The following is a 21,003-nucleotide window of genomic DNA, read 5'->3' as shown; positions in this document are numbered from 1 at the left end:
TTCTAGTTGCCAGAAGATATAATAAGGATTGGGAGACATATCCATTAATTGGAAAGAAATAGCTAGGTAACCATTTTTCCTTTGTCCACATTTGCTTATACCATACATTCTGCTCCACTGTGAGAACTCCTCATATTCTTCCTGTTTATCTACAGATTTTCATATGGTTCATATATTATTTCAACTTTCCTGCTATACATATTTGACTACTAGTTGGAGACATAACTTAGTACAAATATTACCTGAATCTTGGAGGGTGTGGTGTGTTTTTTTTTTTTTCTTCCAGTAATCCAAAAAGAGACTTATTTAATCAAGTAGCTGTCCTAGTCTAGGTATATCACTCAGAATATATTGTCAATATAATGGCAAATGGGCTCTCAAAAATTAGCAGTAACTAGTGGATGGGACTGCAGTCTGTTAAGCTAAACCATGTTTTTACCTAGTAATCAATTTGGTATACCATAAATAACAACTTTATTTTTTCCCTCTAGTAGGCCCGTCTGCCTGAAAACAGTGCATTAAGCAATTACTAAAGTTGTATTTAATTTTATGTTAGTAGTTGCCAGGTAGAAGTGGTTACCAGTAATTCAGTGTCTGTCTTTTTGTAGTGAAGATATAAACTAGGAATACTTTGACAGAGGAACGCTGGCCTGTTTTTGAGTTTTGGAATATATTATACAGAAAATCAATAATGTTCCTTAATTACATTAATCATAACAATTCTCAGACATTCAGATCTCATGGTGATGAATGTGATGTATCTTGGCCAAGATTTTTAAGTAAATGGGAGCTGCTAGGTTGTAAATGCTAGGTGTTTAAGTAAATGCTGGGCTGCTAGGTTGTCAGCAGTTCTTAAAACCAGGCCACTTAGTTAGGTGCCTAACTATTAAATTAGGATCCTAACATTAGGCACCCATTTTTGAAAATCTTAGTCTTAGAAAAAACTTGTAGGTGTATAGTACTATCCTCATTTCACAGATGGTGAAATTGAATTAGAGAGGTTGGCCCTAGGCTAAGATATCAGAGCAGAGTTACGGTTAGCAATGTTAATAGAACTCAAAGTCCTTCGTTCTAGTCATTCAGATCACTAGTTACAATCCTTTTTTATAACTGTCAAACAAGTAGTCTTTTTTCATAATATCTTTTCAAATCCACATGAAAGTAAAATGTGAACCACAGTGCTTAAAATTATTTGCAGTATTGTTGTAGCCGTGTTGGTTCCAGGATATGAGAGAGACCAAGTAGGTGAGGTAATATATTTTATTAGACCAACTTCTGTTGGTGGAAGGGATAAGCTTTCAAGCTACACATAGCTCTTCTTCAGGTCTGGAAAAGGTAACCAGAGTGTCTGAGCTAAAATACAAGGTGGGACAGATTGTTAAACACAAGGTGCTCACACATTCTGTAGGAGACCACTTACAATGAAGTGGACAATTAAGGTTAGCAGGCTGTAGGGCAGGAGTAGTCAATAGGTGGACTGCGGGACAAATCCAGACTGCCAAAGGCTTTTAACTGGACTGTGTAACGCTGGGGGGCCATGGGCAGTTAATGTGGGGGGGGAGGGGAGGAGGAGTGTGGGTAGAGGAGTGATGGGCCATGTGCTTGAGCCTGGGGGAGCTGGGGTTGCGGGGTAAGGTGGAGGAGCCTGGCACCAACACTCACCCTGCTGCTGCCACTTCCACCATCCTCTGGCCGCCATCGGCCTGCGACTGAGGAGCAGGAGTCAAGGCACCTGACTGCCTGCTCCACAGGGGCCACAGCGTGCTCAAGTGGCCAGAAGGCACAACTGCAGCTCAGTCCTGCCTGCAGTTTAGCCCAACTGTGGCAACCATGCTTTGTGTGCCCCTGGTGAAAGGGGGTGCCATTTAGGGAGGGCAGGGGGCACACGTGCCCCCTGGGTTTCATGTCACCCCCTGGGTGGCCGGGGCTCCCACTGCCCCAGAAGGTGCCTGGGACAGACATGTAACTGAGGGGGGCAGATGCCCTTCCCCCTCCCCCCCCGCCCTGCCTAAATGGAGCCCTGGCCAGTGCCCAGGGCTGACAGCAGGAGCCCTGGCAAGCACCAAAAGCAGACAGTGGAAGCCCCAGCAGGCAGCCAGGATTGACACATAATTCAAGGGGTGGCTGACACACAACTTGGGGCAGGGGGAATGTGCCCCCCCGCACCTGCCTTCCCTAAATGGAGCTCCGCCAGGCTGGAGCCCCTGCCACTGGAGTCTGGACCTTGACTATACCTTGACCAAGAAATTTGGACTGTCACAAAAAATATTTGACTACCCCGCTGTAAATAAGGTGTGTTACAAATCCATAAAACCAGTGTCTCCATTAAGTCCATGGTTTTTAAGTTTGCTGATTTTTTGCTTCTTTTAAAAATTACTAATCAAAATCTTTTTCTTTTTGTAAAGCCTTTTCTTCCTCTTGTGAATCTCCACTGTTCTCCAGATGTCCACACATTTCTGTGTAAAGCATTTGTGCCTGCCTGCATGAAGCAAATTCATGTGATTCACCCCTGTCGAAGACTTTGTGAGAGAGTATACTCCGACTGTAAACAGTTAATAGACACTTTTGGGATCACCTGGCCAGAGGAACTGGAATGTAACAGGTGTAGTACCTTTTAATCTGACATGCAATGAAGGTGACATTTTCAAACACTCCTGATTTGACCCACAGCTGAACTGAAAGTCTGAGACGGAGAATGTGTTAATATCTGTTTCAGAGTAGTCCCCACATCAGTGGGGACCCTGAAAGGTTACCTGAGCAAGAGAGAAATTTCTCTTCAAGAAACTTAATTAAACTGATCTCCTGGATTTCCTCTTAGTGATTTTGTCTCAGTACAAAATGCTTAAAACCATATATTTCTGTCTGCTTCCTTATCTGTAAAATGGGATAACAGTACTTATCTGCTTCACAGAGATTTTATGAAGAATTATAGAGTTTAAGGTCAAAAGGGACCACCATATCATCCAGTGTGACCTCCTTACTCCTGAGGGAATTCTGCACCAAAAAAATTAAAAATTCTGCATACAATATTTTAAAATTAGATACAGTTCTGCAAATTTTATTTGTCAATAAATAAATGTGGAGGCTCCAGCATAGACCACTGGCTGCACAGAGGTGGAAGATCACCCGGCAGCCCCTCCCCAGGACACGGACTCATCAGTGAGGCAGCACCTGACACTGACACAATACAAGGGCCAGGTCTGCCCCAGAAACACCACAGGGCCCTGCCTCTCCATGCAAGACGCACCAGGTGTGGGGCAGGCAGGTTCAGCCTGGCAGGATCCAAATGTGGAGGGGCTTAGTGTGGGGGGGATCCAGGTGTGGATTGAGAGGGTTCTGTGTGGGGCAATTTGTGTGCGGGCAGCTTGGGGAGGGTCCAGGTGTGGGGGGATTGGATGCACAGGAGCTTGTTTGGGGGGGTTCCAGGTTCAGGGGTAATGGAACTCTGCAGAGGGGTCCAGGTGAAGGTGGTTGAAGTTCAGCATGGGGGGTCTGGGTGTCGGGGGATGGAGCTCAGCCGGGAGGGGGGTCAGATGTAGGGAGCTCAGTGGGGGGTGTCTGGGTGCTGGGGGAGTGGGGCTTGGTAGGATGGGAGTTTGGGGCTCAGTGAGGGGTGGTCCAGGTGCAGGAGAGTGGTGGTTCGATTGTGGGGGGCTCAGCAAGGGGTGATCTGGGAGCAGGGGTGGGGATCTGGATGCAGGGGGTGAGGCTTGGCAGGGTGGGGATTTGGATGCAGGCAGGTGAGGCTCGACAGGGTTCTGTGTGTGGGAGGGTTCCAGATGCACAGGTTGTGGGCAGTGGGAATAGCTCCCCATACAGTGATCCCCACCCCCACAGCTGAGGAGCAATGTGGCAGGAAACAGGGTGTGTGTACGGAGTTTCCTGTAGCCGGGGGAGGTTTTTGGGGGTGAGTTTGACCCGGCTCTGGCTGCTCCTTGCAGGGGAAGAGGGAGTCGCATCCTCCCCCAGCCCAGCTGGGACTAGCAGCTGGGCCCAGCACAGGGTAGGCGCCACTGGTCAGGGTGTACCCAGTCCCACCCCCTGCAGTGATTTATCTCTTCGCCAGCTGCTCTGAGTGCCTGAAACAACACGCCCGCTCTGCTGGAGGGGGGCATGTGACCACTCTTGCAGCTTCCCTTTGCTTCCCTGCAGAAGAATGCTTCCCTGTTAGAAAGTCAAAGAAATCTGAGGGGGATATGAATTCTGCACACACGCAGTGGTGCAGAATTCCCCAGGTTTAACCTCTTGTATATCCCAGATGACACTGACACACACACACTCTTAGACCAAAGTATTCCAGCCCCCAAAGAGTAACTGAATGGTACTATGAAATATAAGGCACTCTGTCTATACATCACTAAGTACCAGAAGGCTTTTATTTTAATCTTAACCACTTAGCTGAACAAATTAAACCTCCCATTACTTTATCTATGCTGCATGCCAAGATTCAGTATTTCACAAAAATCTTATCTTTGTCTGTTTCTTCTAGCCCCCAGAGAGATAATCAAAAATTCATAGATTTTTAGGGCGTGAAGGGATCATTATTATAATTTAGTCTGACCTCCTGCATAACACAGGAAATCGAACCTCACCCAGTAATTTCTGTTGGCAACTGTAGCATTTGTTTTTGAAAGGTATCCAGTTTTGATTTAGGACTTCAAGTGATTTGAGAATGCACCACATCCTTAGGTAAGATGTTCCAATTGTTAATTACTCTCACTGTTAAATAAGGTGCATGTTTTATTTCTAGTCTGAATTATCTAGATTCAGTTTCCAGTCATTGGATTGTTATGCCTTTTTCTACTAGATTAAAGGGCCATTTACTATCCGAAATCTCTTCCCCATTTAGGCAGTTGTAGACCATGGTAAGTCACCTCTTCACTGTGCATAGCCACAGGGAAAAGAGTCTGATAGTACAGACCCAAGGGCAGGGGACAGGTTGAGCAGCAACATGGAAACACAGTATGGAGGCCCATGGGATGTTCAGGCTCTGCAGCATTTCACACTCTCACCCCTGCCCCTCTGCAGAGCTACAAACCTGTCTCAGAATTGTTCTGTAGAATTAGCCATCTTAGAAGCTTATTCAGATATTCAGTATATTTTCTAAAATATATTTTAAAATAAAATACTCAGTTTTTTCCAGGAACCGTTGCATCTCTAAATTATTCTACTACTGACAATAATGACTTAAAGTTAACACTATCTACTGCTCATATGTGAAGTGAGGTGGTATTCTCTGTCCAGTTCTTAACATAGAGTCCATAGCACAAAAAATACCCTTGGAGTCAGCAGTAACTGGCACTGTTGTTGGCAGCCTCAGAAAGGCCAAAGACTGAATGAGCCTAGAGAGTGTTACGAGAGAGGCACTAATGAGAACCCTAAGATAGACACTCCTGACTCCTCAGAGATGACCCCAACAGAACGAGGATAAAGCAAGTTGGTAAATTGGTGAGATAAACTTGTACTGGTGCAGGTTTCAGAGTAACAGCCGTGTTAGTCTGTATTCGCAAAAAGAAAAGGAGTACTTGTGGCACCTTAGAGACTAACCAATTTATTTGAGCATGAGCTTTCGTGAGCTACAGCTCACTTCATCGGATGCATACTGTGGAAACTGCAGAAGACATTATATACACAGAGACCATGAAACAATACCTCCTCCCACCCCACTCTCCTGCTGGTAATTGTCATGCACATTGTGGGGAGAGTGGTCAGTTTGGATGAGCTATTGCCAGCAGGAGAGTGAGTTTGTGTGTGTGTGTTTTTGGAAAAAAAAAAAAGGGGGGGGGGGTGAGAGAACCTGTATTTGTGCTGGAAATGGCCCACCTTGATTTTCATGCACGTTGTAAGGAGAGTGGTCACTTTGGATAGGCTATTACCAGCAGGAGAGTGAGTTTGTGTGTGTGGTTTTTGGAGGGGGGTGAGGGGGTGAGAGAACCTGAATTTGTGCAGGAAATGGCCCACCTTGATTATCATACACATTGTGAAGAGAGTGGTCACTTTGGATGGGCTATTACCAGCAGGAGAGTGAGTTTGTGTGGGGTGGGGGCGGAGGGTGAGAAAACCTGGATTTGTGCTGGAAATGGCCCAACTTGATGATCACTTTAGATAAGCTATTACCAGCAGGAGAGTGGGGTGGGAGGAGGTATTGTTTCATGGTCTCTGTGTATATAATGTCTTCTGCAGTTTCCACAGTATGCATCCGATGAAGTGAGCTGTAGCTCACGAAAACTCATGCTCAAATAAATTGGTTAGTCTCTAAGGTGCCACAAGTACTCCTTTTCTTTGTACTGGTGCAGTGCATGATGTTCCTGCTGTATGGTTAAAAAGAACTTTAGCTTCTAGAATTCTCAGGCCAGCCCAATTTGTCCAGAAGAACCTTTATTAATGGTGGTGATGAAACAGAGAGACCAAGTTGAGTTTGTCCATCTGGCATTTAGGGGGAAAAAAAACCTTTCTACTTTTAAACTGAGCATATTTGTTATGGAAATCAGTGAGAAATCATGATGATGGAACTCCGCCATGCCATTTTTACAGAGGCACTCTTAATCTATTCTCACTCTCAGGATAAATTGTAGAACTCAGACTCATTGGTGAGTAGTTGCACACATTAGTAATCTCATTGTGAGTAAGTGTGCTCCTACTCAAGTAAAGATTGCATAATCTAGCCATAAGATAAGTCCATCACCTGCTAATGCAGAAATGGTCATTATAAAACAGATTAAGTTATTTTGTCCAATCAAATTCTAAATGTCACAAGCTATAGTTAAATTAACTTTTTTTAAAAGTTAAAGAAAAAATAATTACAATTGTGTTCAACTTTTATACTAGCTCTCCTTTTATTTTTCCTGTCTGTTAGGTAATTTCCAGTAATATATTATGGATATCAAAGTCCTTATCAGTTCTATGACAGACAGTCCTCACCATCTGACTGCTTCTGTAAATATTTTTCCCCTGAGGTAAAGTGTTATCAGCTGATATGAAACCAAGCAGATCCATTAGTGAAGGCAGATTTAATGTTAAAAAGGTCATCTCTCCATTTCTAATAATGAGTCTTTTTTCCTTTTTGAATGGATTTACACTGCTATTATTGTGAGACTTCTACAAAATGTTCTAAATTCCCACTGTCCTCAATTGTTTATCCCTTCTTTGATCTCATAGTCTTGATCTCTCGATTTCAAATTAATTAGCACTGTAAGGGGCCTTACAGAGCTGTGAACAAGAGCAGTGGGTACCCTGGGAAGAGAGCTTTCTGAGAGTAGGTGATTTGAAACACAATCAAACCACTATTGTCAGCAGTTAAACATTGACCTGGTCCAATAAAAGAAAAGATATTTCCATCTGTATATCCCAGATGTGCAACATTTCACTCCTATATTTGGATTGGAGCTTGCATTATCCCTAGTGAATCTCAAACAACAATTTGTCAACCAGATATAAAAATCTATGATGGGTGTTTTTTCACAAGTTTACATGTATATAAATAATTCTGATGTGGAATAAGACCAGTAAAGAAACAACTGCAAAATGTCTCTTTTAATTTAAGAATTTGAAGTGTTTCATAACCAACTGAATACAAAACCAAGGTTTTGTAAAGAATAAACAGCTTGTATTCAACTGTTCTTCTAAACTTAACATTAAAGATTTTATTTGACTCTACTCAAAATTTTTTCTAAAGGCCACCTGATTTTGTTCTCATAAACTAATTTTTGGATCATGTATAAAATATATTACTCAAACAGCTTTTTCACACTTAGGAAGAATAGCAGTAAAATAAGGGAACACTTGACAGTGGAAGCGTATTAATGTACATGCACTTTTCTTAATCTGTGTAGACTGGAGGATTGTGATGAAACTGCTCCTGTCACTGCCGCTGTAACCACAAAGGTCCATGGAACACAGAAGACCCCAGGGCAGGCTCGAAGAGACTATGGATTTTGGTGTCCGCGGCATCTGCAGACCTCCAATGGACAAGGCTACAAGTTTTTGGGAATTGATCAGTGTGCACCCCCATGTCCCAATATGTACTTCAAAAATTATGAGCTGGATGTTGCCAAAAGCTTCATTGGAATAGTTTCAATTTTTTGCCTTTGTGCTACTCTGTTCACATTCCTGACTTTTCTGATTGACGTTAAAAGGTTCAGATACCCAGAGAGGCCAATCATATATTATTCAGTCTGTTACAGTATAGTGTCTCTGATATACTTCATTGGCTTTTTGCTGGGAAATAGAACTGCTTGTAACAAGGCAGATGAAAAGTTAGAAATTGGTGAAACAGTTGTTCTTGGCTCTCAAAACAAAGCCTGCACTGTCTTTTTTATGGTTTTGTATTTTTTCACTATGGCAGGAACAATATGGTGGGTGATTCTTACGATCACTTGGTTCCTAGCAGCAGGAAGAAAATGGAGCTGTGAAGCTATTGAACAAAAGGCAATTTGGTTCCATGCAGTTGCATGGGGCATACCTGGTTTTCTCACCATTATGCTCCTTGCAATGAACAAAGTTGAAGGGGACAATATCAGTGGAGTTTGCTTTGTTGGTCTCTATGACCTGGATGCATCTCGATACTTTGTCCTTTTGCCTTTGTGCTTTTGTGTTTTTGTTGGTCTCTCTCTCCTTTTATCTGGAATTATTTCTTTAAATCATGTGCGGCAAGTCATACAGCATGATGGCAGAAACCAAGAGAAGCTGAAGAAATTTATGATTCGAATTGGAGTCTTTAGTGGCTTATACCTGGTACCACTGGTGGCACTTCTTGGATGTTATGTTTATGAGCAGATGTATAGGAGAATCTGGGAGACCACTTGGGTCTTTGACCATTGTGATCAGTACCATATTCCCTGTCCTTACCAGGTAAGGAGTAATGTTTTGTATAATTCATATTGTAATAAGAAAAGGAGGACTTGTGGCACCTTAGACTAACAAATTTATTTGAGCATAAGCTTTTGTGAGCTACATCAGATGCATGCAGTGGAAAATACAGTGGGGAGATTTTATACACACAGAGAACATGAAACAATGGGTGTTACCATACACACTGTAACGAGACTGATCAGGTAAGGTGAGCTATTACCAGCAGGAGAGAGGAGGGGTAAAAAAAAACCTTCTGTAGTGATAATCAAGGTGGGCCATTTCCAGCAGTTGACAAGAATGTGAGAGGAACATTAGGGGGGGAAAATAAACACAGGGAAATAGTTTTACTTTGTATAATGACACATCCACTCCCAGTCTTTATTCAAGCCTAAGTTAATGATGTCCAGTTTGCAAATTAATTCCAATTAAAACACTAACCGAGGAACCTGTCCTTGCAACAAAGCCCGTTGCCAACTGTGTCCACATATCTATTCAGAGGACACCATCATAGGGCCTAATCACATCAGCCACACTATCAGAGGCTCGTTCACCTGCACATCTACCAATGTGATATATGCCATCATGTGCCAGCAATGTCCCTCTGCCATGTACATTGGCCAAACTGGACAGTCTCTATGTAAAAGAAGAAATGGACACACATCAGACGTCAAGAATTATAACATTCAAAAACCAGTCGGAGAACACTTCAATCTCTCTGGTCACTCGATTACAGACCTAAAAGTGGCAATTCTTCAACAAAAGAAGAATTTCTCCCCCACTCTCCTGCTGGTAATAGCTCACCTTACCTGATCAGTCTCGTTTCAGTGTGTATGGTAACACCCATTGTTTCATGTTCTCTGTGTATATAAAATCTCCCCACTGTATTTTCCCCTGCATGCATCTGATGAAGTGAGCTGTAGCTCATGAAAGCTTATGCTCAAATAAATTTGTTAGTCTCTAAGGTGCTACAAGTCCTCCTCTTCTTTTTGCGGATACAGACTAACACGGCTGCTGCTCTGAAACCTGTCATATTGTAATGTTAACATAAAAAAGGCATCGAAATGCATTATGATATTTGTAACAACATTTAGTGGGTAGACTGAAGTTAGGGAAGCCAATGAAATACACACAATGTAATATTTATAGACCAGTTAAACATTTAAATAAATTGACTGAACCAATATTTATGTTGAAATCTCCAGCTAATCAGATTGGTGGCACTTAAAATCTTTTTAGAGTCATGAGTTTAAATTTTTAAGTTATTTGAACTTAAAAAAAAAAAAAATGGTTCATGGTGGAAACTTTCTACATAATAGGCAGCTATTCCTAAAAACTATTTCCCCAAATTTTCTAATTTAGGTGCCTGAAGTTACTCAGCATTTCTGAAAATGAGGCTGCCTTGAAATATGTACCTAAGTATTTAAGCAACTAATTTTAGCCATTCGAATTTGAACATTTTGGTCAGAACCACATTTGATTAAAATCAGTTTTGTCTTTTCTTAAATTGTACAAGTACAAAATACTGAGCTTTTCACTCTTTATTTCTCACAACTATGATTGCATATTTGCAAACTGATTTTTGGTAATGTGGACTTAAGTTTTAGAAATTTTAAAAATATATATCTTAAATTGCTGAGATGTTCAGGTTTAAAATTTGACTTTTGATTAAAAAATTGTCTTCAGAAAGACTTTAATATGCATACCAACTGCACATATGCAGTACTCTCTATAAATTACATTTTGTTTTAATGCATAAAATTCTCTGTCATATCAAGTAATTTTTGGTTTATGTCTCGCTATTTATGAGCTGGTGTTTAAGAAGGAAATAACAGTAAGGGAACTGTTAGTTTTTCATGTCAAGTTACAAACTTCAGTTGCCTTGCATCCCACCATTAATGTTTATACTGCAATGAGCTACCATAAAAACAAGAAGAATAAACACAGAATTCATAGAATGTTAGGGCTTGATCCTGCAAGTTTCTGAGTACCCTCTACTCTGATTGACGTCAATGACAGTTGAGTACAGCCCCTCGTAGGACTGGGTCCTTAATACTTATTCTTGCTCCTGTTTAAAGTCAGTGACAAAATATCCACTTCAGGGGATACAGCATTGAGCCTTTTATCAACTTAAACCCTCCAAAGTAAGAAAGTTAAGAGTTGAGGTATCTATTCCTTCTTTAAGAAATTTGCCTTGCAATGTTTACCTTGCAGCACAGGTAATAAGAAATTAATGACATAATTCTCAAGGATTATTTAGTTTATTGGTATAATATTTGATTGCATAGGTTTGTTCTGTTGCTATTTACTCTCTCCAAGAAATATTACAACTGGATCTGTTCCTTTGTGTTGTACTTGTTGTTTTCCAGTGACAAAAACCTATTAACTACAGAGTGGCTTCTCTTTTTACTCTGCTTAGTTCAAAACGAAACAAAAACTTCAGCTTCAACAATTATGGGTACCTAGCTAACAAAAAGAGTGACTAGTGCTTTGAAGGCCAGAATACAGAGACAAGTGGATTAACCAAGAAAAAATAAATTACATTTGGGGCATGGGAGAGGAAGTTAAATAACCACTTAATGAGTTAAATGTCTCAACAACTGTGACCCTGTTCTGCACATAGGTGGATTAATTTTGCAATAAACAGCAGAAAACACTGGTATATTGGCAAGGGTGAAAGTAACTTAAGGGACTTACCGGTACGCAGGGCCGGGGACCTGAGCAAGGGGGGGCTCAACCGAAAAGGGTGGGACCTCAGGCGGAAGGGGCGGGGCCTTTAAATCGCTGCCACTACCCCGGGGCTCCGGCAGCAATTTAAAGGGCCCGGGGCTCTGGCTGCGGTAGTGGCGGCTGGGAGCCCCAGGCCATTTAAATCACCACTGGAGCCCCATGGTAGGGGTAGCTGTGGTGGCGGCTGGGAGCCCAGGGGCTCTGGTGGCGATTTAAAGGGCCAGGGGCTCCAGCCAGTGCCAGGAGCCCAGGGCCCTTTTAAATCACCGGCCTGGGGAAGCTGCCCCCTGCCAGTACGGTTGGCTATGGACCGGACCAGACCAGCTTACTTTGACCTCTGTATGCTGTCCTGAAGCTCTCTGAAGATCCTGATTCATGTAATTAAATCTAATTCATCCACTCCATCTCCTCTGTATCCAGAGGAAGCTCCCAAATATGCAGTGTTTCACTGGAGAAACTGCTTAATAATACTTTTCTCCCCTCCAAATAATCTTTTCTTCCAGTTTTTTAAAAAAATCTCCCTTGATGCCTCACCTCCTGTCCACACCTTCAGCTACATCTCCATAAGCAAAGATTAACCAGATCTGAGTTGACTGTGCATGTTTTAGTTCAGTCCATAGTGTGTCTGAATGCAGTATAGGATAGCTGGTGTAAAATAGAAAGTACCTCAGTATGCTCTTGTACATGGTTTCTGTTCATTTTATGCACTTTGTCAAGAGTCAGTGTGTGTGTGTGTCTGCGTGTGCGTGTTTGTTTATTGAACTTTGTTATCTTCCAGGCAAAGGCATTAGCTAGACCAGAAATATTTTTGTTTCTGATGAAGTACCTGATGACGTTAATTGTTGGCATCTCTCCAGTATTCTGGGTGGGAAGTAAAAAGACCTGTTCTGAATGGGCCAGTTTCTTCAACAGAAATCGCAAGAGAGAGTAAGAGCAACTCTTTGTATGTGGTACTGATAAGCTTTAAAAAAAATGTATTTGTAACATGTGTCCCTTTAAATATATGTCAGGCAATATAGAAAAAGTATTGTTGTTTACTCTCTCAGGGCCCAATCCTGCAGTTAGACATCGGTAAAATTCCCACTGGAGTCAATTCAAGTTTTTCCTGTGCAATGACTACATGATTGGGCCCTAATAAGGTAGAAAATATACTTCCCTACTGATCTGGTCCTTTAAATTGAGCAAAAGGGATTTTGTTGCTCTTAACACTGACTAACATGGCTGTAACTTTCAATCAACAGGGAAGACTGTTTGGCCCCATCAACTCTGACTGCTTTCATTTTCCAGGTCTGCTGCTTACATCATTTGCACTCATGCTTTAACCGTATCTTGCAGTGATGGTCCATCCACCATTTTTCTTAGTAGCTTACTCTGCTGCCCTAATTCTCTTACTATTTCTAATGTCCTACCTTAATTTTTTCTTCTGTTTCAGACTACTGTTTCTTGTTCTATCCCCTTCTGCACAAGAGTAATTCCATTTCTTTATTTAAACTTACCTAGAGTTCTCTTTTGTAGGAGATGCATGGGCCATATCCTTTTCAATATAAGCAGACTGGAAGTTTAGGTCCCATCCCTTGTAATTATTGTATCCTTTTCTTTTCCCCTGATATATTTTTCTTTAGATTTCCTATATTCTTCCTAAACTGTGGATGTATTTTTAGAACTCTTTATTTCCTTGGACTTGCCCAGCCAACATTACTTTGGTTTTCTTTAGCTCCTTTTATTTTAAGTCTGCATTCCTGGATGGTGAGCTTATAGCTTTCTTTCCATCTCCCTACTTTTCCATTTCCTGTATGAGTCTTTCTTATGTTTCAGCTGTAAACTACTTTCAGCTAAGTGATTAAAAAAATGTTGCCCATTTTATACTATTTACCATTTTTTTCACTTTAACAAGTTTGCTTTAGGAAAACTTAATTTGGTGACATAGCTACCTATGAGCTAATCCTGCTGTCCTTTCTCACATGGTTAATCTCATTCAAGTTATTGGAACTATTTGCAAGAATGAGGCATGTAGGATTTTGCTCTATTTCTGTAAATTTAATTGCTCCACATATATAATTACTTAGTAGCCACTATCCCCAAATTTCTTCCCAATCATCAGAGGTTATCATTTCCTCAGTATTGGTTAACATTGGAGCCAGGTTTGGTACATTAGAGCCACCCCCTTTGTTACTTCCTTCGCATTTTGGAATAAGAAGCAATCTTCCGCTGAGTCTAAATGATCTTTGATGAACTAGTCATATGCCTTTGTTTTTCAGTCCAATCAGTGAAAGCCGAAGAGTGTTGCAGGAATCATGTGACTTTTTCTTGAAGCACAATTCTAAAGTTAACCATAAAAAGAAGCACTACAAATCCAGTTCACACAAACTGAAGGTTATTTCGAAGTCTATGGGGACTAGTACAGGTGCCACAACAAATCACGGAACTTCTGCAGTGGCTATTACTAACCCTGATTACTTAAGCCAAGAGAACTTTCCAGAAATTAAAACCCCTCGAGGAACATCTGAGAAAGAGATGGAGGCAGATGGAACATCCACCCAGAAAGTGGAGGAAGGGGAGAATGCTGGTGGTGAACATGTACTACAAATATTATCTACTTCTAAACTGGCTATGGAACAGGTGGAAAAGAGCAGCAAGGCAGACAACACGTTTGATATGATTAGCTTATCTGAGAGTATGAAAAGAATGGGTGAAGGAAGGTAAGATGCTTATTTTTTTATCTAAGTTTGGACTTCAGTTTTCTGGTGTACGTTCATACTACCAATACTATGGTATATTTTTGTGTCCTTTTCCTTTGAAGACAGATTGTCCAATAACAGTAGCTGCAAGAAAAAAGTAATTCTTATAAACTACCATATATACTTGATCATAAGCCGGTTCGTTTGTAAGCTGACCCCACCCCTCCCGAGATGGATAAGTAAAAATGGAAAATTTTTATGACCCATTCATAAGCCGACCCTATAATTCAGGGGTTGGCAAACTTTGGCTCCCAGGCCATCAGGATAAGCTGCTGGTGGGCCGAGACAGTTTGTTTACCTTGAGCATCTGCAGGCAGGGAGGTACGCCTAAGTAAACAAAGTGTCCCATTACACCAGCTGCTTACCCTGACGGGCTGGGACAGCAACTGGCGGGGAAATTTTTTTTTGGGAGGGGGGGGAGTGAGAAGCTGGGGGTCAGGGGAGTAACCCCTGTGACCACCTCCCACATGACCCCACCCCTAGCGTGAGACCCCCACACTCTCCCCATCCCATTCCTTCCCACCTTAGTTAGGGCGGGCCAGGGGAGGATGTCTCTGGCCTGGCCGGAGCTGCTCCAGCAGGCTGGGCGGTGCGGCTGCAGCGTGCTCCAGCGGGCCAGACTGATTACTTAAGCCAAGAGAAGGCCAGACTGGGCGGCATGGCTGCAGTGTGCTCTGGCGGGCCAGACTGGGTGGCACGGCTGCGGGGCCGGAGTGGCATGGCCGCAGCCTGCCAGCCCTGGAGCTGCAGCTGCTTCGGAGGCTGGGGGGAGAGCAGCGTGGCCAAAAGTGGAGAGACTCTGGCCCTGCCTCTTCCCTTCTGGCTCTGCTGGCTGTGCTCCCTCTCCTTGCCTCCTCTGTTGGGGGGAGGGGCTGTGTCCCACCTCTCCCTCCTCTATACCCATTCATAAGCCGACCCCCTTCTCTGACGCTTCCCTTTTTTACTAAAAAAATTCGGCTTCTGAACGAGTATATATGGTACTTTCCAGATGACCATGCAGATGATGTGTTTCTAAATGAGGATATATGATTTGGGGATTTTTTCTAGTAGAGGTTTGAAGTACTAGAGCTTTTATCTTGGGATAGGATGTGCCTTATATTTAGGGCCCTACCAATTTCACGGCCATGAAAAACATGTCATGGACTGTGAACTAAGCCCTTCCCCTTGAAATCTGATCTCCCCCGTGCTGCTGGAAGCACCCCAACCAGGGGCTCCTAGCTGCGAGTTCCAGCACGGCTGGGGAGGAACAGGACTTGTCCTTTCCCTGCATAGCCGCTCTCGGGGGGGAGCTCAGACCCACCTCTGAGGGCCTCCTGCTGGGACTGGGCAGTAGCCCCGGAGGTTCCTGCAGCCAGAGGAGACTTGTGGAGGTTGGTCTGATCTCCCACTGAGAGCTATTGTGTAGGGGAAGGACAAGTCCTGTTCCTCTTCAGCCTGGCCGAGACTCACAGCTAGGAGCCCCTGGCTGGGACACTCCCAGCAGCAAGGGGGCGATCGGACCCACCTCCACCTCTGGATGACTCCTGCAGCTGCAGGAAGCTCTGTAGCTGCTGACATCGCGCAGAAGTGAGGGTGGCAATCCTATGACCCCCCTACTACAGGTTTGTGACCTCCCACAACGCCCTTTTGAGTCAGGACCCCTGTGGTTACAACACTGAAAAATTTCAGATTTAAACATCTGAAAATGTGAAATTTACTAAATTTCAAATCCTGTGACCATGAAATTGACCAGAATGGACCATGAATTTGGTAGGGCCCTACTTATATTGCTGAATAGTGACCTCTAAGACAAATAAAGGAACAGCACTGAAAGGTTGTGAAAAGCATTCCCTATCCAATGCTTGCCAAGACATCTGTGGCTGCCATACAGCTTCTTTGGATAGGTGGCTGGTATAAAAAACATTACTGATGACCCTCTGGACTCAGGAACACAAAGGCCTATTAAATGGCTAAGGAAAGAGTATTCAGAACTATATTATTGTCTTTTAAAAGGAGTGTTGTAAGTTCAGTGTATATTGCCATTTTGTTGCTAAATATGTTTGTGTTTCAGTCTAAAACATTATATGCTTAAAATTGTTTCGGTGTGTTTTGTTTTTGTTTTTAATTACATATAGGGTATCTCCTAAAAGTGACTTTACTGAAACTCATCCACTACAAGTCAGTAATTCACAGCTACCCAATGTTTCACAACCAGGCAGTACCAGCGGCTCCATATCAATGCTTGTCCACTCAGCTTCAGACACTAGAAAAGATCAGGATTTTGGAAACAGTTCAAATCCTTGAAAGATTAGAATTTCTATATGAATGATTTCAGTTTATGAAACTGTTATGGGTTTGTATTACACTGGAGATTACTGATACTCTGTGCCTTGTAAAAATACCACATACATATCCCTTGTTTTGCACTTAAAAGTTACACTGCAATAGTGGGGAGGTCTAGCAATAACCACTGTATTTAACCTCATAGGAGAGTAACGGAAACTGGAGTTCTAATAGCACTCGACTGGGCAGGTCAGCAGTAATTTAAGAGAAAAAGAAATGAGAGAAATCTTTCTCTTCTAATACATGAACATACTGTTAAATTACAGTAAAAATAATTTATGGAAGACAGTTATTTTGAAGCATAAAAATTTAATTTGCTTCACTGGTGTCTTTCAATCTTCCTATTAACATTTCTTTTTCTTTTTAAAGTAACTGCATCTTAAACAGCTGTGTCATTTAGAATAATTAGAAGTTACACAAATCTATAGATATCTTTAATGTGTAAATGTCTCATGATGTACTAATCTTAGCACTGTATTATGGTAGTTTCTACACTGAATCTGAAAAGGACTCTGGAATTATAGTGATTTATTTTGTAGTTAAAAATGAATCTGGTAAATAACTTATTTTTATAAACTCAACGTTAAGAACTACTGTTTTGTTTGTTGCCCAAATCTGATAACTAAGGTGCTTCCTTCTAGTACCAATAAGATGACATCATTTCCTTCTGAGCAATAGTCACTACAGGATAATATAAGCACTAATATAACCTCCACATCTAGGGCAAAATTGTGTCTGGTCCCTCCACAAGTGAGAAAGGAGAGACACCCTTTGCTTTTGCACACTTACTGTTACCCCAAAAACAGACCCAGGGTATCCACAGAATAGCTTCTCTATTATCCCACTACTGGGTTTACCAGAGGTTCCTTTCAAGGTAACCTATTAATCTATTTATCCAAGGTAAAAATTGGGCCCACCCTAGAGGAACTACTTGGGTTTACCAGGTTCTCTTCAAGAGACTCCCCAGAATAGCTTAGACCTGTTATCCCTGGGAGGACATAGATACGGCCTTCCGTTATAACTGATCGACACACAGGCAGTACTTTTTCTAAAACAAAGTATTTTTTATTACAATAATTACTCCTGGGGGAATTCTGCACCACTGTGCATGCGCAGCATTTATGTCCTCTGCAGATTTCTTTGTTTCCGCACAGAAAAATAACTTTCTGACAGAGAAGCAAAGGGAAGCCACAAAAGCAGTCATGCGACCCTCCCCAGCAGTATGTTTCGAGTGCCCTGGGCAGCCGGCAGAGAGGTAAATCACTGTGGGGTGGAGGCAGGACTGGGGAAGACACGGTCGTGGCTCCTACCCTGCACTGGGCTCAGCTGCTAGGCCTGGCTGGGCTGGGGAGGATAGGACTTCCTCTTCCCCTGCAAGGAATCCGGGGCCGGACCACACCCACCCCCAGATTTCAGTTTGCATGAACACATTCCAATTGTCAGTTTATTAACTTCAATATTATGGTCTGCTATTGCCACTCTATTTCCCTGCCAATTTAGTTAATCCTACCTAATTTTTCCCCCTATTTTCAGCTAATGGTGGCAAAATGATGTCCACCCAGGGTTGTGCTGAGAAAACAGAATAGAGTAGTTCAAAAATCTCTGATATCTCTACACAAGGGTTGAGCTAAGGGATAGCAGGACTGGGAGAGACTAGTGTCAGCATCAGTGCAAAGAGATGGGGCAGAGAAGTGGCAGAGCTATAACCCTGCCTAACTTCTTCACTGACTGTTCTCCTCAAAAAGATGCAGCCTTTGTGCATTCTGTACAGGAGGGGTGCATGAGGTGCAGCTCCACTTCAGAAAGGCTGCTTCCCAGAGCTTCTGCTGGAGTGGTGTTCCACTCATCCCCAATGAGGAGGCACAACAAAGCTCTCAGTACACAGGGACAGCATGTTCTGAAGCACATATTTCTAAAAATCCAATGTTAAAGACTCTGTAGAGAATTATGATATTGCAGAAAAAGCAACTTTTGAATATTAACATGCAAATTCATCAGATGAGGTTTTCACTTAAAACAGGACAATAATGCATTTTCCATGTGCTATATTTTTTACATGCTTTAATGGTCTGTGTGTTTATACAGAAATGCCACATTTTCTTTAGATTTTTTGGTATTAGGGCCCAATTACCCAGCTCAGAGTAGTCCTTACTAATGGAGGAGTCCCATTGTTTTCAATGGGACAATGCACATGAGTAAGATGACTGGTGTGGATAAAGGTTGCAGGACAGGGCCCTTTGGGTGAAATTCTGTCTCCAATGAAGTCAATGGGAGTTTTGCTGTTTCAGTGGAGCCAGGATTTCACCTTCCATCTGTAACACTGATGTTCTATAGGGCTCTTCTGCATTTTGCCTTACTGGTAACTGGAGGGCTCTTAGTGTGACACATCCACTTTGATATATGATACAGTGAGGCTATTACATTCCACTTTGAACAGCTTTTTTGGGTGGTGGTTTGAACACTCAAGCAAAATCACATAACTGAAAGGTCATGTAAATACTGAATAAGAAATTGTAGTTCTGATAAACCAAAGTTACTTGTTTTATCCAACATCTATTGAAATTTGAATGTTTGTTATATTGTGTCTTCTGCATTTTATAATTTGTAATTTATTGCCTTAAATAAGGGATGTTCGTTTTTTTAGTGTTCCCTTTATTTTTAGCACACAATATTCTTGCTGCTGAGATAGAGAATGAGAAAAATCTGAAATATCCTCTGTGAAGAAACACTAAATATTCTTCATTCTCTTGTTCTCCTATTTGTAAACTGAAAACTTTATATGTATTTTTAATAGTTTTGTTTTTACTATCTTTGTTAGTAATAAAATATTATATTGTACAATAGGAGCTCCTGAGTTGATTTTATTGTTAATACTTAGTTCTCATTAATTGGCTTTATTTCCCCTATTGTCATAGTATCTGAGCACCTCACAGTAATGTTTGTCATTACAACACTTCTGTGAGATAGGGAAGTACTATTATCCCCATTTTGTAGGTGGGGAAATGAGGCATAGAGAAACAAAGTGACTTGCCCAAGTTAACTGTAAATGTGTGGTCCTAACCACTGGACCATTCTTCCTCTCTCTGGTCCTAATCAAAGACCTCCTTTAGAGTACAGTATATATGTCCTTACATAGTGTCATCTCGACGTAATGTTCTGTCAGTGCACAAGTACATGTCAGTAGTTTGACTTGAGATGCTTTTCTTTTAAAACTCTTTTAAAAAAATTAGAAAAAGGAGGAGTACAAGAGCACTAAAAAGTTGAGTACAATAAATACTTTGGATTTGTATTACACTGCATTTTCAAAGCACGGTACCAATGTTAACTAATTAATTGTTACACCCTTTTGAGGTATTGTAAGTATTCTTATTTTACAGATGGAGAACCAGACACAGAAAGTAAGTGACTTGCTCAAGATAGAATCTCAGCAAGTCAATAGTAGAGCTATATTTTATACCTCCCATGACACAACCAATTGATCATGGGCTTCTAGTGCAATACCGTAGCTAAGATGGTGAACATGATCCTGGGATATATAAGCAGGGGAATATCAAATAGCGGTAGGGAGGTATATTACGACATTAGTGAGACTATTACTGGAATACTGTGTCCATGTCTGGTCTCCATGCTTCGAAAAGGATGTTGAAAACTTGGAAAGGCTTCAATAAAGAGCTACAAGAATGATTCAAGGTCTGGAAAACCTACCTCACCGTGAGAGGTTTCCTCCCAGCACACAGCTCCTAGCTATTTCCCTGCCTGCATCCCGAGCTACCCCCTGCCTGCACACAGCTCCTAGCTACTCTCTCCCTGCACCCTGAGCTATACCCCTCACTGTGCACAGCCCCTAGCCAACCCCTCCCTGCACCCTGAGCAGCTTTCAAAGTTTGAGCTGAGCACCCCCCACTTTGAGTTACAATTTTTGGTTGCGCGCCGCCCCCCAATCGAGACAAGCTGGGTGGCCTGCTGAGGTTAGTCAGGGGGTGGAGGTGGTGGTCCTTCCCCGGGCCCCACCATGCAGATCTGACCTGCAAAATAGAAGTCAAACTACACCTGTGGAGCCCCCCCCCTCCTCCGGCACCCTGCAGGGCTAAAGCCCCAAGCTCCCCTGGCCCCCGCCCACACTGGGCCCTGGAGTTTTTCTAGCATATGGGGGGTGGGGTTCAGAAAGAAAAAGGTTGAGAACCCTTGGTCTATATTAAGTAGGTCAGACTACATCGGGGGAGCAAACTATGGCCCCTGGGCCACATCTGGCCGGCCAGCTGATCTAATCTGGCCCTTGAGTTTCCACTGGGGAGTGGGGTCCGGGGCTTGCCCTGCTCCCACACTCCAACCGGGTCATGGGCTTGGGGGCTGCTCCGCCCGCACG

At 42.5% G+C, this 21,003-nt stretch overlaps 1 protein-coding gene across 5 annotated transcripts in view; it reads left to right on the top strand.

Annotated features, from left to right (window-relative positions):
* Positions 1-19,483, top strand: part of FZD6 (frizzled class receptor 6) — a 46,908-nt gene extending 27,425 nt beyond the window's left edge. For 3 of the 5 annotated variants that reach the window (XM_037892162.2, XM_007056100.4, XM_043539228.1), the window contains exons 3-7: positions 2,406-2,602; positions 7,833-8,850; positions 12,356-12,504; positions 13,836-14,276; positions 16,430-19,483. In XM_037892162.2, coding sequence (XP_037748090.1) covers positions 2,406-2,602; positions 7,833-8,850; positions 12,356-12,504; positions 13,836-14,276; positions 16,430-16,598 — 1,974 coding nt within the window. In that variant the 3' untranslated portion in view covers positions 16,599-19,483. Of the gene's footprint in view, positions 1-2,405; positions 2,603-3,717; positions 4,690-7,832; positions 8,851-12,355; positions 12,505-13,835; positions 14,277-16,429 lie in introns of those variants that run through there. The other 2 variants (XM_027818462.3, XM_043539230.1) reach the window with 2 other exon arrangements.
* Positions 19,484-21,003: the final 1,520 nt, after the last annotated feature.

The sequence above is a fragment of the Chelonia mydas genome, chromosome 2, assembly GCF_015237465.2.
Source record: "Chelonia mydas isolate rCheMyd1 chromosome 2, rCheMyd1.pri.v2, whole genome shotgun sequence".
NCBI classification, from domain to species: Eukaryota; Metazoa; Chordata; order Testudines; family Cheloniidae; genus Chelonia; species Chelonia mydas.
Note: the sequence above shows the minus strand (reverse complement) of the source record. Positions and strands in the feature narration are given on the sequence as shown.